This window comes from Anarhichas minor, unplaced genomic scaffold (genome assembly GCF_050575085.1).
Source record: "Anarhichas minor isolate MPS153535 unplaced genomic scaffold, ASM5057508v1 ptg000021l, whole genome shotgun sequence".
Classification (NCBI taxonomy): Eukaryota; Metazoa; Chordata; class Actinopteri; order Perciformes; family Anarhichadidae; genus Anarhichas; species Anarhichas minor.
Genome location: NW_027466467.1, coordinates 7,995,250 through 8,011,681, shown reverse-complemented (window position 1 = coordinate 8,011,681; position 16,432 = coordinate 7,995,250). Strand labels below are relative to the sequence as shown.

The 16,432-nt window shown below is 45.4% G+C and overlaps 1 protein-coding gene across 2 annotated transcripts in view; it reads right to left on the bottom strand.

Moving 5' to 3' along the window:
- The window catches only part of magi1b (membrane associated guanylate kinase, WW and PDZ domain containing 1b), a 113,590-nt gene that overhangs the window by 54,396 nt on the left and 42,762 nt on the right, over positions 1-16,432 (bottom strand). For both annotated transcript variants that reach the window (XM_076095766.1, XM_076095767.1), the window contains exon 2: positions 8,763-8,879. In XM_076095766.1, the coding sequence (XP_075951881.1) occupies positions 8,763-8,879 (117 nt within the window). The remainder of the gene's footprint in view (positions 1-8,762; positions 8,880-16,432) is intronic.

Genomic DNA, 16,432 nt, shown 5'->3' with positions numbered 1-16,432 from the left:
GTCAAGCTAGTCCGCTAGCCCACATTAGATACTGAGGCATGTCTTCATGGATGATTTTCAAGACGGTATGCACACACACACACACACAGACAAACACACACACACACAGACAAACACAGGGGGAGGGCTAACAGACTCTCGTCATATTCCCAAACCAAAACAGATCTATCCACCATCTTCGCCACAGATTGTCTGCCAGTGCTTCTGCTTGTTTTTTTTTTTGGTGAAACGCATGAACACACAGACACACGCACACAAATGCAGGCGGGGTGACGAGCTGACTGGGGTTTGTCAGCACGGCAGGGGGACGGAGCCATCTGTCCCAGTGAAGGGTTAATCCAACCAAACACACAGGCCGCAGATACCAGCATTTTCCAGTCTGCAAATGTGTAGCTACATGCTGGTAATGTTATTTTCTCTTTTTTTGTTGGCGTTTTAGTTTTGTGGGGAGGAGGATGGGTTGCAGTCTGTCGTCCAGCATTACGGACACCCCAATCATCCCACCTGATTGTCCCCAAATCTCCCCATGTGGTGGTGGCAGGGAATTAAACATTGACGGAGACAGTTATAGAGATGGTTTTTCAATGATTGGAACGGATGCCTTTCATTTGGGATGGGGTGTTTTGTGTTGGGGGGGATGGGTTTCACTGCTCCGGCTGGCTGAAGAGACGATTCACACACGCATAGACACACCACAATGAGATCAAAACAGGCCTTTCTCTGGACCTGTGACGTGCTTCAATCTTTTTCCCCTTCATAGGCAATGCTTTCAGCTCTAAATGGTTCCCAGTCAGGGGTCTGAGGACCGGGGGAAGGGAATAAAAAGAGGGAGATTAGAATGAGAAACAAAAAAAAGCTGAAGGGCAGTAGTGCAGTGTGAAGCTAAATCAGCCAGAAACTGCCTGAAAATGCCCCCCGCACACACACACACACACAGCCGGCCTTTGTCTTTTTATTCCACCCAGGAAAAAAAAGGCACCGTGGGCAAGCTGCTACCTACAGCAACATGGAAATGGAAAAGAGAGGCTTTAAAACGGTACATTTAGAGGGGCGGGGATGGAGGGATGGAGATGAAGAGAGGGGGGGGGGGTCATCCAGACATGAGATGGATCGAGAGGGAGAGAAAGAAAGAAGGGAGGATGAAGGAGAGGCAGAAGCTAATCTTAGCATCCTGGAAGCTCCAGACAGACAAACAGACAGGCAGCAGTTTGCTGCTGGAGGTAATGGCTTCCGATAGGATCAAGCATGTCAACAGATGCACATAGCCTGAATACAGACATCGCAGAGCTGGAGCGCTTCCACCACAAAACTCACACATACTGTACATACGCACACGGGAAGTGACAGTTTGCACACACACACACACACAGACGCACGCATACCTGAGACAGACAGACGCAGACAGACACACACAGCTTCCATTTGACCACAACACATCAGCCTCCATTACTGCCAGCGATGTGCCTCCGTCTCCCTCGCTCTGCTCCTGATGCCTTCCGCCTGATGCACAGCACATTCTCACCCGCCTGCCTCTCCATCTCTCTCTCTCTCTCTCTCCATCCCAACCCCCAACCATTAAATCACAGCAAACCCTCGGCATCCCCTCTCGAAATGAAACACAGGACAAAATACCTCAGTTAGGGAGCCCGTGAGGGGCTTCTTCTCCTTCACCTTATAGTCCACAGAACACCACCACGTCGGCAGGAGCCAGATGGAGCAACAACACAAAAAAAAAAGAAGAAAGAAAAAAGATCCAATCAGGTGTGGATGGGAGGAAGGAAAACCAGCGCAGATTTACATTTCCTTCTCCTTTCCAGCCTCCTCTTCCTCCTCCTGTGCGTCTGTCCTCTGTCCAGCTTTGGCTTTGTGATGCTAAGCTAATGGGAGCTAAGCTAAGCAGCATCCACACATAGGCTTATAATGTGCTCCGTCTCATACCCACACACACACGCACACACACACGCAGACCAACGTTAGGCTTCTGTCTCGCTCTCTCACTGACTGAGCCCCGCTGTCTTCCGTCTCGCAGGCACCCACATGCACCCGCCCACCTCCCTCTCCCTCTCTCTCTCTCTCCCTCCCCCCCTCCCTCCTCTCGGCTGTTCACCCCATTCTTTCTTGTTCTCACAGATCCCATCAGTTTATTTTTTTTCTCTGCCCACACCTCTTATTCTTTTAGCCCAGACACTGATGTCCTCACACACTCAAACTCATACACATGCTTTGGGTATTTAACAAGTTCCAGACAACTCATCCTTGACCAACATGTGAAGAGGACAGGAGTCAGGAGGAGAATCCTTGGGTCAAGTGAGGAATAGACAGAGTTGAAATATCTGTAGGAGGAGGGCGTGGACCTTATAAGGCTGGAACCGTAAGCATGTATAGATATCCACAATACATACCACATCAGCAATAATTACAGGTGTTAAACACAGGATAGTAACACAAAGCCACCATGTCAGAGGGAATGAGTCTAAACTACTGTATGGAAGAATTCCAAAAGAAGGAGCTCTGTTCATAAAGGATTCAGCATTACCCCCCCCCCCCCCCCCCCCCAAAAGAAAAGATCAACACTGACCAACTGGTACACATTTGCATGCACAAGTTAGAGAAAGAAAGCATGCGTAGGGTTCTTTTGTTGTGCTCGATGGTCAGAGGAGGGGGGTTGGGAACAGCAGTGAGAAAATGCAAAACGCAGGAAGGCCAAAGGTCATGTGATCAGCCCTGATCTGTCAGAGACCCTTTAAATGTGTCCCAAATCCACACTTTGTACTAATTCTGAGAATGAATTCACAGGAAAACTAAGAAGGCTCAAAGATGCTATGCGTAACAAATTGACTTGATTTTTTTTAGTGTCGTGTCGACGGAAACCTGTGGTCCACAGTGCAACATGTATACGACGTAGAGGAGGATAAAAATGAAACTCCAGAAACGGATCAGAAAACACACAAAAACAAAGAGTATTTGTTACTGCATACAGTCGGCCCCTAACACAGTCAACTCAGTCCAACACAACTTAACAGCAATAAACAATTGATTAAATACATGAATGAATGTTTTAATGTTCAGTCCGACTTGAAATTATTTCAGAGAGGTGTTGATTCAATTTCATGATGATTTTAGAGGCTGTAGTTTGTGCTGTTTATACTGAGAGGTAATATTTTGTCTCCCCTGAATGATATGAACTGGGGACATAATATTAGTAACTCATTAATAAGTGTTAGTTTTGTTTGTTTTAGAAAAACAGTGAGTACTTTAATATTGACAAATTGTTTATTGTTAGCATTACGTTATATATAATGACATCACAAACGGTTAGCTGTGTGACTGTCGGACTGAAAGGCATCCTTATCTGCAAACTCATATACCAGGCTAGCATGAGCTGCCATTTCTATAAAGGGAAATGAACCATTTGTCAAACAAGACTACTACTCAGAGGCACAAATATATCCTATGCTGCCTGTACTGAGGCAAAGGCACGAGTTCCTCAAACTACCTCCATGCCTAGCGTCGTGCATTTGTCAGTGATTGAGTGTGTTCATACAATAGGAATGAAGCTGGGCGACTCCACCCATCATTCACTCTCTGTTTGACAGCATTCCTTTGACTCCTCCTGATGCCGTTAGCTACACAAGAAGAACGTCCCCACCAGCATGAATGCAGCCGCTATTGTCTCCGTCACAACCTGCAGCATGCTGGGAACCCCTCGTCCACATGTAGTCAAACTGATACTGGTGTTGAGCAGCTAGTCCCTCCCAATGGTCGTGTATGGGAACCGGATTTCAAAGACATTCATAGGGGAGGGAAAATGTCAACGTATATCTCAAATATATAAAGTAAACTTAGCCTATCAAACGTACACAAAATGATATATGAGCCTTGAAACTTTTTGTGAAATACACTTATTCACCAAACTCCTGGCTCTCTCTTCATATCTAACAGACAGATGTGGTACAGCTGTCAATCTTCTCATCTAACTGCCGGGAAGTGAATTAAGCGTATTTCTCAAAATGTCAAACTATTCCCTAAATTTAAACAAAATGTAGACATATGATTTGTTCCTAGCAGCTAATAACAACCAGGTGATAATATATGCATAAGTATTTGTGAGGGAAAACAAGCTCATGATGCCAGTACGTATCAGTGGCCTAACAAGAGTTAGCAATAGAGTGTCCTTACTTGTAAAGTGTCCACTCAGGTCAAAGGAGAGTCAGTCCATGGATTAATCAACTACTCCCAAGTGTAGGTGAACTGCTTTAATACAAAAGTTTGATTCAACTGTGGCCCTCACGTCAGCTGTAGGGTGAAGTTCAGTGCCGGGCAAACCAGTTATTGTGATTCAACTGATATAACAGGAAGGATACGTCACTGGAAACACACGCAATGTGCTTACCTAGCCTCGACAGAAACAACATCCGTACCTCGTGTAATGCATGTCAAACAGCGGACACTCACACAGGATTAGACTGACACACTTCCTGCCTGGTAAAAGTCAAGAATCCAGAAGAGTCGGAAGTTCACTTCTAAATCTTCCTTTAGCTTTCACTCCCCCATCTTGAATTACCACCTTCTGCTGTTCAGGAATGGCACAAGGAGTGACAGCAGTTCTTTTGTTCAGGTGACACAATGTGATTGCATCGGTGGAAGCAACCAAACCCAGAAATGCTGCTTTTGTATGAACTGTAGAGACACACACACACACACACACACACACGCCCAAATCAGATGGCACACCGAAGCCGCGCACAATCACAAATCATATATGTGTGCATATGTTTATGTTAGCTTGGCCGGCTAGCTAGAGCCGGCGTTGATTTGAGTGTGTGAGAGTGTTTTTGCATCTCTCCATTCCCTCCCTCCCTCTCCCTCCTCCCATCCCCCCCTTCTTGCCCCCCTCCCACACCCAAACTCCACTCTACCCCACCCCCATGCATCCCCGCGGCTTCAGCCCCCCACCTCTCCTTCCAGCCGTCCTCTTAGCCTATATACGGGTCGTCAAATCATCAGTGCTGCTAGCCGCGTGGTTCATCATCACGCGCGCACGTGAACGCGACCAACTCTGCAGACCCTTTCGCTCGCTTTGAGAAGCAAAACACCAAACCATCAGCATCACAACAACCACAAGCAGACGATGCTGCTACTTGCCTAGATGCAGGGTAGACCAGAGCTCCCTTTTTCAAGACTCGGAGACACAGAATGCTGAGCTTTAATATCGGGTACAAGTCTCTCCTCCTCCTCCTTCTGCTTCTTGCCACTGCTCCGACCAACTGGCAGAAAAATGAGAGAGAAAGAGCGAGCGAGAGAGGGAGCAGCAGCAGTGGCAGCGAGAGGACGAGAGGCAGTGGTGTCATGAGTTGGGGAGGGGAGAGGGATGGAGGGTTGGTGGGGATAATGGGAGATTGGGAATGCTGAACGCGCGGATGGGCTGACCACAAGGGAAGCCGACGGACGCCTCAGCAGATGGGGGAGGGTGAGAGTGCTGAGCTTCACATTTGAACAGGGTTATGGGAGCGACTGACTTTTGGGAGATGTGAATGAGGTGACCAGCTTGTGTTTACAACCAATTTCATGAGACTTGCACATCTGGAGAGAACTACCTGGAGGTACGGCTCTGGTGTGCTTCACCGCCCTACACATACTGATCCTTTGTCAAGTTATTTCTTAGATGGTCTTTTTATAGTTTATGTTGGCTAATTTCTGAGATTGCTGGCATGCATGGGGGGCACAGAGTAAACACTCACCCAGTGATACCAGAAGGCGGAGTTAAAACGCTGCAGACCACCGATTGGTCAGAGATAACCAACACTAACACGTCACAGGACGTCCTGCCCATGCCCGCCAATTATAAATAAGCTACCGTCAATAGCTACCGCAATTGTTTTTTTCACCCAAACCAGACTTTTAATAATTGGCAGCCCCCAAACAATTGATGAAATATAGATATTCCTGTTTTGTTGTCTCGTTGATGATGATGTCACGGCAGTTTCACGCTACGGTGAGCCGCTGAGAATCCCGCCTACACTGAGGGGGTGTACGGTCCGCAGTAGAAAATGAAATAAAGAAAAAGGAACTGGTACCAAAAGTGAGTTGAGTCGCCTCCCATTACAACAGAATACTGATGACGACATTACGGGCACACTGAATAAAACCACATTCCAGATAACAGCTTTAAATTTGGAAAGAGTCTGGAATGTTAGTATATACTGTTTTTGCTAAATGTATTCATCTTGCTGCTGCAAAGCTACAGAAAAACAACCAGTATTTTCAATTACTCCCACTTAACAAAAATACGCAAAATGCATATTTTCCATGATTTAGTCAAACTCACCAATTACATATGCGAGTTTGGCTCAAATTCATTCAGTCAAACAAATAGTGAGATTGGGACTTTAATAGACGCTGTTGTTACATGAGCGTGCAGAAAGGCTGGCTGAGTCGTGTTACCATTTTGCCTGATTTAGAGGCAACATCCACACACTTCTCCATCTGTTTCTCCACCTGCTTGCGGTGCATTAATCACACCTACACACACACACACACACACACACACACACACACACACACACACACACACACACACACACACACACACACACACACACACACACACACACACACACACACACACACACACACACACACACACACACACACACACACACACACACACACACGGACAGTGCTTCGACCAACCTTTGGACATACGTCAACATGGACACACGCTGACCTTCCACGGTCACAGGCCAAGACAGTCACAGCAAATCCATCTCACTTATGCATCAACGGTACAGAAAATAAACATGTGCTTTCCTATACGAAGCCGGTACTGCTCTTGTAATACTCCGAGTGTGAAGGGCACGAGGGAGGACTTATTCGTAGACTGAGCCTAGTGTCCTCCCGTAACAGAAAGAAGTAAAAAAAAAATAAGCTGCAGCAAATTATTTGTCAATTCAATGCTCCAGTTTCACAGTCCTCTACGAGCGCATGACAACAAAAACCTAACAGTCCTATAAAACATATGGCCTGGGGAACACCTGCATGCTTTGTTTACTGCTAACAACACCAGGTTCTTTTACTAGTGTGCCATAGACCACTCGGTGATTAAAATGGCCATTATGGCCAGATCCCCTCCCTCCACCGGTGTCTGGCTGACATATGGCAGCGGAGGTAATACAGATAAAGTCCCTTAAACAAGCCTCCTGAATACAGAGAGTCATTTGCGTGAGAGAGCCACGAATAAACTAATTGAAAAGCCAGCAGATGAAAACCATTAAGGGGAAAATCATGGGATTGGGGAAATGAGAGGTGCTTCCTTTCAGAAATGAACTGCAAAACAAAGAACCCAATATGCTCGTGCTTTGGAAAATACATGAGGATGGAGAGGCTGAAAAGTAATTCCCAACATGAAAATTGTTTAAAGCTGTACTCCAAATATGTGTTTATTGTAGAATGTGTGATATGTCTAAAGTGCCCTCGCGTACTAGTAACAGACATGCAACTACTGCACCGCAGCTGCAAATACTTGAATTCAGTCAATATTAAAGTGCTGTAAAGGAAACAAGTTAACATAGAAATGGCACACAGCCCAGTCATTTCTTCTGTTACACCTCTCATCTGCTTGTTCAGTCTCTTCCCTTGTTTCTCCATCTTCACAAGTGAGGCATGCTGGGTCCAAAGCCAGCAGGGGTTTCCGACTCCGGTATCGTGACAATAATGAGCCTGGCTCTGATTGGTCCACGCAGTTGATTTCGGTGGTGTATGCAAATCTGGGATAACATGAGATTGGCATCATGCAGCATTGTTCATCAGTCTAACCCTCTCTCCGTTTAAAGAGGGAGCTGCACAGTTATGGCATTCATCCCTCTGCTATAATGGCGCTAATGCCACATCCTTAGCACCAGCAGCATCTTCAAGGGTTGTTTTTCATAGCAGGGAAGAATAAAGCACTTCAAATGTCTACTTCAGCCTTTCAGCAGCAGCAGATACAACAGAAATATGCAGCATCAAAAAACAAACGTGCCTTTAGATCTTAGATATATCGACAGTGAGGAGGGGAAAAAAAGAGTGAAAGACACAAGCCTCTATTCCTGGATCACACGGCCAGCTCTGGCAGAGGAGATACTGGTTGGTGATTCAAGGTGAGCTACTTGGATGAAGCCCCACCCACCTAGAATTACCGGTGCCACTGATCCAGCGGACATGAGGTACTACTAGCCTATTCAACTGTGGAGTCACCGGACGTTTCCTCTACCTGATCAGACGACATTAAGAAAGCGAGCCCTGTGCTGACTTTGTATCAACTCGCTGCTTGTTATCGGCAGGCGGAGAAGCCCGTTGTGGGATGAAGAGGGATGATGTGTGTACGGCCAATATCGGTCAAAAGGGCAAGCGGAACTGTGCTCGGATTAGGCTGAAATAATCTGGTTTAATTAGATAACCATCCAAAGTGTCTGTGTGAGGCAGCTCCACTCTCAATCATTGCTTGGATCTAAAACTGAGCATGAGCTGGAGCTTGGGGCAGTGGCTCAATCTTACCTCGTCCAAGGGTTTGTTTTTCATGAGGATGTTAAAAAAGTATTGCACAATAATATTCTGTGGTGATCTCACGCAAACGAAGTGTGTAAAAAGCCAACGTATCAGCAGGAACTGAAAGAATGGCTCACATAAATGGCGGGAAATGGAGAAGACAGTAGAGCAGCGAAGGACAAAACATGAAAGTGAGGAATGACAAGAGTGTAAGTGCAGAGCGGTCGTGGACTCACAAGGCACGGCGTGGCGATAGAGGTTGTCTCGGATGGTCTGCTGCAGTTCGTGGTCAGCCGAGGATTTCTGGAAGCGCTGGCTCAGGTAGTGCTTCAGGTCCTTGTTCAGCTTACTTCCTGTCATTGCGGACACAAACGGGGAAGCATGTGGTAACTGCATCAAAAACAACAACAAAAGTAAGGCTAGCAGACATCACAAGAGTCACAATGGGCGCCGTTATAATTCACAGCGAGTGTGTCAAACGGCCACACAGTCTGGCTCCCACAAAAAGAAATGAAATAAACAATACTGACGTTTATCCTGCAACTACAGCAGAGCTCGGTGCTGAGTACATAGCTGTGAATTGTACACTTGCCATTGTCACTCAGAGGGGTAGCTGGCTGCAGACTCCCCAACCAGCCGGGGCTAGCCAGAAGCTCTGCGGCTAGCGCTGTGAACCAGCCCTCCTGCCGCTACGCCGTCTGGACCTCAGACACACATTAGGCTACTGAAGGGCAGCGCGGCTGGAAAGTGACCATTTGTGTGTATGCGTGCGTTTGGGTTTGAATGTGTGTCTGTGTCCATTACAGTGAGTGTCCACATTACAGGCGGTGCAGTATGACAACAAAACATGTATGATGTCACACAAACAGAGGAATGAGAGAGTTTGCCTGATGAATACGACAATGCCGTGGTCTAAAAATGAATAACAATACTGCTTAAGGCCGCAACAAACACCTTATCCCGTTCTATATTACTACGTGTCTCATTATTTATTATCCAGATGATTTATCGCCCATCTTTGCAGGGCTGCTGAGACCATTTTTAGTTGTCTTGGGCAAACAACCAGTCATAAAAGGCTCTGGATCCTGTTTCCATGGAAACTGTGTGTGTGTGTGTGTGTGTGTGTGTGTGTGTGTGTGCGCGCATTTAATAAAATGATTGAGATTGTTAGCATAGTACAGAAGAAGCATTCTGCACTGGTCGGCAGAATGATTGTAGGTTCTTGAAATGAAAATACTATTAAATCAAAACATGCACATTCCACAGACGTGATATGACTGCATTGTTCATTTTAATGTGACCCCAGATGTTGTCTGTCATTCACATCAATAATAAGTAATAAGTTACAAGAGTGGGAGGGAGGCAAAAATGAAATGATGGTTCCCCTTGCTACTTATCAGATTGTTGATGTCTGCTTTGGAAGCTGTCAGATACACACTGCAATTAAAATGTCAATATCCAACTCTTGTGGAAACCTGTATTATAAAAAAGAAGAAGCATTTATGGTTATGCTTTTGACAAATAGTATTGTCTTAAAATGTCAATTCTCTAAGACAAATGTCTAAATACTTTAATTTTGTTTCTCTCTCTAAAAAGAAAAAAGGATGAACGGTATTTTTATAAGCAAAGCTCTCAAATGAATTTACATTTTTTGTGAAGATGAATATTTCCAGGCTGGATAATTGTATATTTTATTACATGTTATTGTTAAAGAGTATATCGGGTTTTATTACTTGTTAATATCACAGTTACTGTAAGAGATTAGACTTTTCTAAAAATGTAATGTGAAGTTTCTTCTTCAAACTTGACTCGGGACAACTTCAGTGAATCCAGGCCCATGTCTAGAAACATACTCCTGAAGTCAAGAGTTACTTATTTGACTGAGCATAATTACTCTCATCGCTAATAGACGATGTGGCTGTTTGCTAAACCAGGTTTGGTCTCATCCCCTCCTGGGAGGAAACTCCCCTCAACAGGTCAGAAGCCAACAGAGAGCCTGACGCTCGCCCAGATGTTCTCTACCAATTACTGGAAGGCATTCCTCGCCAGCAGACCCCCCCCCCCCCCAACAGGCTGTTTTACCCCGTCACAGAAATAGTTAGTCGTACAATTTTGACGACTTATCGATAAGTTGATCTGTAAAACTAAGTTTCTCCATCATACAAAAGCACCACTTTAAATGTTTACCGCAGATGTGCTCAGAAGCTTCTTGGAAACAAGTCATTCAGCATGAAAAGCACAACACTAATCAACTAAACAACTAATCAACAAAAAAAGAGACACAGACGAATTGCTTCATTTCATTTGGTGTCTCTCTACATTTCCAGGCTAAAGTGTAATCTTTAAAAAAATATCTCCTACAAAGGTTTTCCTACTTTGTGTTAATCAAACTTTTACAGCAAATGGAACATGGGCTTACAATGGTGAACTATAGTTCGGTGATTTGTGTCATTAACAACAGAACGAGCTAAGGGGATGCTGACAAAATGTATAAAAGTAACCAAATTGACTGAGTGGCTGAGTGCTTTGTATGAAAGTCCATTCTTTGGTTGGTTAGGAGTTCTTAGCACAGTTCACTTTGGACCGTGGACTTTGTGTGAGCACCGTTTAAGAAAGCTAAGCCTCCTGTGTGGTTGCTCGATCACTGGCGTGCAAACAACAGCACCACAAGGAGCCGTTACAGAAGCTTTAATCCGGTTCTGTAGACTCTGTCCTCTCACTCTCTCTCTATGCATGCCTATTTTAAAGAAAACAACGCTGTGTTAATGAAAATGTGCATAAATCCTTCAAAGGTGGAACAGTGTGAACGAAGGGGCCCTGAAGGAAGTGCTGCGCTGATGAATGAGGGTGAAGGTAATCACTTAGTGCCGACTCAGTAGATAGCGCTATCTGTCCTCCAGCTGTTTTTGGGGCTACTTTCGGTCATGAAGTGCTGACATGGAACATGTGGATGTTTACTGATCAGCACCTGGTATTGGATTTATTGCATTTAATAGAAGATGATGAATGAACAGATGTCCAATACTGATATAGACCAGGTTACTATTATAACTGCCCACTAGCTTTCCATTGGCCTGCGCTGAGGTGTTGGCTGGGACCAAAGTATGCATGAGGTCCGGGAGTCGAACTCAAAACTCATTTAAGCGGGAGCCTACCCAACATAATATGTTGCTTCTGGTCTCCACCACATTTCCTTTCTCTTTCCTCTTTCCTGTCCACTACATAAAATAACAGCAGACTATTTTAAAACCACTCTCTTTAAGTGCACGAGTTCAGTCGTTTGGTTGGCTCCAAATGAGGTCTAGATTGGTCTCACTGTAGAACAAATAGAGTCGATTGCTCCAACAGCAATCTGTCACCCGTCTTACGTGCGAGAAGGTCAAGAAGATCCCCACTCACCTGCATTTAAGCCTTTAAGGCCGCTAGTCAGCCCCTACAAGCCGATGGCGAGTACCTTAACACCATAAGCCCGTTAACTGCTACTGCTACGGTACTGTGTATAGGCAGAGTAGGGGTGTTCGATTTAAGAATATCAGATTGTGAACGATTAAAAACGTCTCCATTAGCGGTGCAGCGTCGCTGCTAAACGATTAGCAAAACTGCGAGATTAAAAAATATCCCCAAATGCAGTAAACTCGCCATCTCTACTTTAGGCAGCCATAGTCGTGGACGAGGAGATTGAGATTGCCACCATTGAGCAGTCTGTTATAGGTCCTTTGAAAGCTTTGTTTCACTGAGGCTTAGGCTCTCCACACAGGAGAGAAAGGTGAGATGACGTTGAGGGCAGCGGTTACAAACAGGCTCAGTAGTGAACAAAAGAAAAGTAACCGATAAATATTTCAAGAAATGTTAAAGTCTTACATTTGAGAACAGACTTTGGTTTTGGGGGACAATTCAAAACATTGCAAAGTCTTAAAAACCAACTTGAATAAGAATCGTGATAACATCAATGATCATGATCCGGCCTGAAGAAATTGTGATATCATATTTTTGCCATGTGGCCCACCCCTAGGACACACAGCATGATGGCCCTGATAGCAAACAAAGCACACTGCACTGACCCAAAACTTAGACGTGGACTGACTTGAGTAGACCACCCTAAAAAACTACAGAGACCTGAGATGTTTAAACATCCTTTTGTGGTTTAGATTGACTGGGTTGTTTAGTTTCTGAGGCCTCATCAGGACCTCATTTCCTCCCTTTTAACGTTATTCAAACATCGTACAGTACTTTCTGATGACCAACCCTAGGTGCCTGACCGTGTGTTTAGTGCATTGTTTAATTCCTTGATTATCTGAATTCAATTCAACCGAAAGGCGACGAATAGCAGGCACGCAAGCAGCAAGGCTCGGTTTGGGAGAACATTTGGCCCAACAAGCGCCCACCCAAAGCCCTCTGCAAACGGATAATTAGAAACGACATATCCTTCAAACACAGCCCACCTGTTATAGATTTTCCATAAGCCCCCTAAGAAGAAGCAAGATGTTGAGACGGAGACACGCGATCCATGGCAGAAGGGAAGTGGGAGAGAAAGCGAGCGAGGCAGAGTGTGTCACACAGAAAGAGTACATCAGTATGAGCCACACAACACATCAAAAGAGTTTCAGACGCAGCGGAAATGTGAAAGGCTCCGCTGCTTTCTAGGCATCTCCCATTGAGCCCGGCCCCGCACCCCTCAGATCAGATCAGCCCAGCACAGCCACGGCCCCGCTCAGGCATGCAGGGCCAGACATGGCACCAGCCAGACCCTCCAATAGCAGCCCACTTCTGTAATTCACAGCAGGGGGAAAACCCGGACTTCACTGAAACTCTATCCTCTCGCTGGTAGTGGGAAAGGAAAGGTTTGACCGATTTCTGCTGATTTTGGAAATGGCGGGACTCACGGAGCTGTACGGGCTTTTCAGACGAGCGGTGTCGTTACATAGCGGGGGCGGCCCCCGTGACTCAAAACCCACAGCTACGTTAATGCCACATAGATGTCTTTGTATGTTCCTGAAATCAATCCGTCTTGCGTGTAGTGTAGAAAAGTAGCTGAGGTTGTCGATTCCAGACCTGGACTCGGGCCAGAATCCAAACTCACTTACACTTCATTACTTTCACTGGAAGAAGCCAAGTAATGGAAGCTTTACACGGTGTATGTGCAGGGCCACAGGAACATGCATATGGGAACAAGAATCTGTTACTGTTTATAACGTATATGCAAAATAGTAGTCCAGCATTTATAATTATGATTACGTGTCAATTCAATTTAGAGTTCTAAAATCAAATTGTATCCATGTTAACGCCGTGGCTCACTCGGTCCACCCGTCAACAACTATTGCCATGATATGTGGTACAAATGTTCATGGTCCCCAGAGGATGACACCCATCAACGTTGGTGATCCCCTGACCTTTCCCCTTGTGACACCATGAGGTTTAGTGATCTCTCACTATCTCACTATCCAGTAGATTATCTGGTGGCTTTAATGGTTCCCCTAACATTTTCTCTTGCACCACCAGCAGGTCACCACATTTACGTTTCTCTTTATCTGACTGTCCCTCCAGCACGAGGGCTCGTGGTTTAGAGTGAAATGTCTCCCCAATTACTCCTGGATTGTGCAGATTACCTCGGGACAAATTGTAAAAAAAAGAAGTGGTGATCCCTGAACCTGTCAGACCGGGAAAATAAAGCCTGTGCATTAAGTGTTGTAGGAGAATGTTGTGTGAACTAGACTATAACGACATGTACCGCTGGTAATTACAACGCATGGCGTGCCCTGAAATAAATAGCCCTAATGGAAAAGGTCTTTATGCGGAGTTATCTAAGAAACGTTCTAACAGACACCGTCGCCCTCTTAACACAAAGCACAGTGACAAAGCAGAAAAGACAGTCATATGCCAGAGTGCCAGCCTTTTTTTTTTTTTTTTTTTTTACACTTAGCCAAGTCAGATTTGGCAGCGCCGCCGTGTTTGGCTGGGCACTGAGAGTTGTATCGATGTAGAATACACAAACAGTCTGGCAGACAAGGTAGCAAATATATTTTCTTCTCCATTTCTCTCTTCAATTGTCTTTTTAACATCAAGGGACGTGTTGCCAGGCGGAGGCTATGATTAGAATAACGTCTTCTGTCAGTGGGCTGTTTATTGCTAAATTTAGATTCTCCAAATTGGGACATAGTAAAGAAGTGGACTTTAAAAGGCAAATGTGTGCCATTCAAAGCTGACCTACTACTGTACAAGTGTAATGTAGCTATGAGACGGACACAGGCTGTCCAGAGGCATGTCTTAAGTAATCAACTCCTAAGTGAGCGGTCCATCCATGGCTCTAGTTAATCAGATAATCTGGGCTAATCGCCATTTAATTGATTCAACCAGCAGCAGCTATCTACAGTTAACGTTTCCATCACCGCCGATCAGAGCTTAACCATATGTCGGAATGATTCGGGGCATGTGGAGAAGTCAGGGAGAGCTCAATCTGACCCTTGATGGCTGATTAGGGATTATATTCTCCATCAGGCGTATTAAGTGCAGTTCCAGGTGATGACTAAACCAGCTTAGGTAGATCCATCCACACCAGCAGAGTGTATGCACGATGACCGAAAACACTGCAGCCAGGTGAAAATGATTATGGAGAGAATGCAACGAAACTTTTAAATTTCAAGCTCTCACGTAAAGAAGTGGACAGAATGACACTGTAATCAGTAGCTCTTTGAATAAAGAGTCTAAGTTCAGCACACAGGTGTGTGTGTGTGTGTGTGTGTGTGTGTGTGTGTGTGTGTGTGTGAACAGCCCATGTTGGCTTGCATCACACAGCAATGGCCGGGCTCTGTATCCATAGCAACAGCTGCCAGATGAGTACAGACTTCGGTTGGAGGCAGTGACGCTCACAGCCAGTCATGGTCTGCTGCCCCCATCTGGACGAAGAGAATATTACAAAAACAAAAAGGAGAGCTCTTCCAAAACAGAGAGAGATGACGAGCGACACTGGTATACTCACTAGTGTAGCAGAGTTTTCAGTATAGATGGGCTCCTCAGTGTAATGGCATGTCTTTAGAAGACGTTGACACCACAAAAACAACCACGTGGTACTACATATACGCAGGTTATATTAAGTTTAAGCTTAAAAATAGGTGCCCTGAGCTAGGGTTGATGGTTTGGCAAGAGCCAAAACTGTCTATTCCCTCAGAGGAGAATCTGTTGCAACCAGAGATGTCGTTTCCCTCAAAACAGCAAATAATAACTCAAGGGGTATCATGAAACATGCCCGCTCCTGATCATATCATCAACAGGACCTGAATTGGAGCTTTTTTTTGTCAGATTGTAACAGAAATTGCTTCAGAAATCCTTCTCTGCCCAAAGAGAGAAGAAATGAGTGAAGAATTGGAAGCCTTAGCTATTCGATAGCATGCTTCTTTAAACCCCCTGAGCTGCTGCTACGTGTGATTCTTGAATCAGGCACATGACCGACGGCAGTAGTCACTCTGGCTCACTCTGGAGACAGTCACAGAAGCAGGTAGAGTCTCGTCAGCACAGACGTGGAACAAGAAGAGCTCATTTTTAATCCTTCGTCATCTGCTCCTTGTTGAGACGAGATAGGAAAAAAAAAAAACATCGGACCCAAGACGGTCGGGGTTAAATCACCGGCGCTCTGTCAGACCGTCTGTATGGTTGTGTGTCCTGGAGCGGTGTTCCAGATTGCTTTCATTGATCACGGTCCTCCACACGGGGAAAAGAAATCCCCAGAGGATTCATTTCAGCACGTGCAGCAGCTGAAGGGCTGCAGTAGGGGCGTCAATTTCCTGCTGCGAGCCGACAGTGGATTGAGAGGAGCGTGTACATGTGACTTTTTATGGGTCCGAACATGTGTGTGTGTGTGTGTGCGCAGTAGATTTGATGCTTCACATGTATCCGTCTGTGTGTGTGTGTG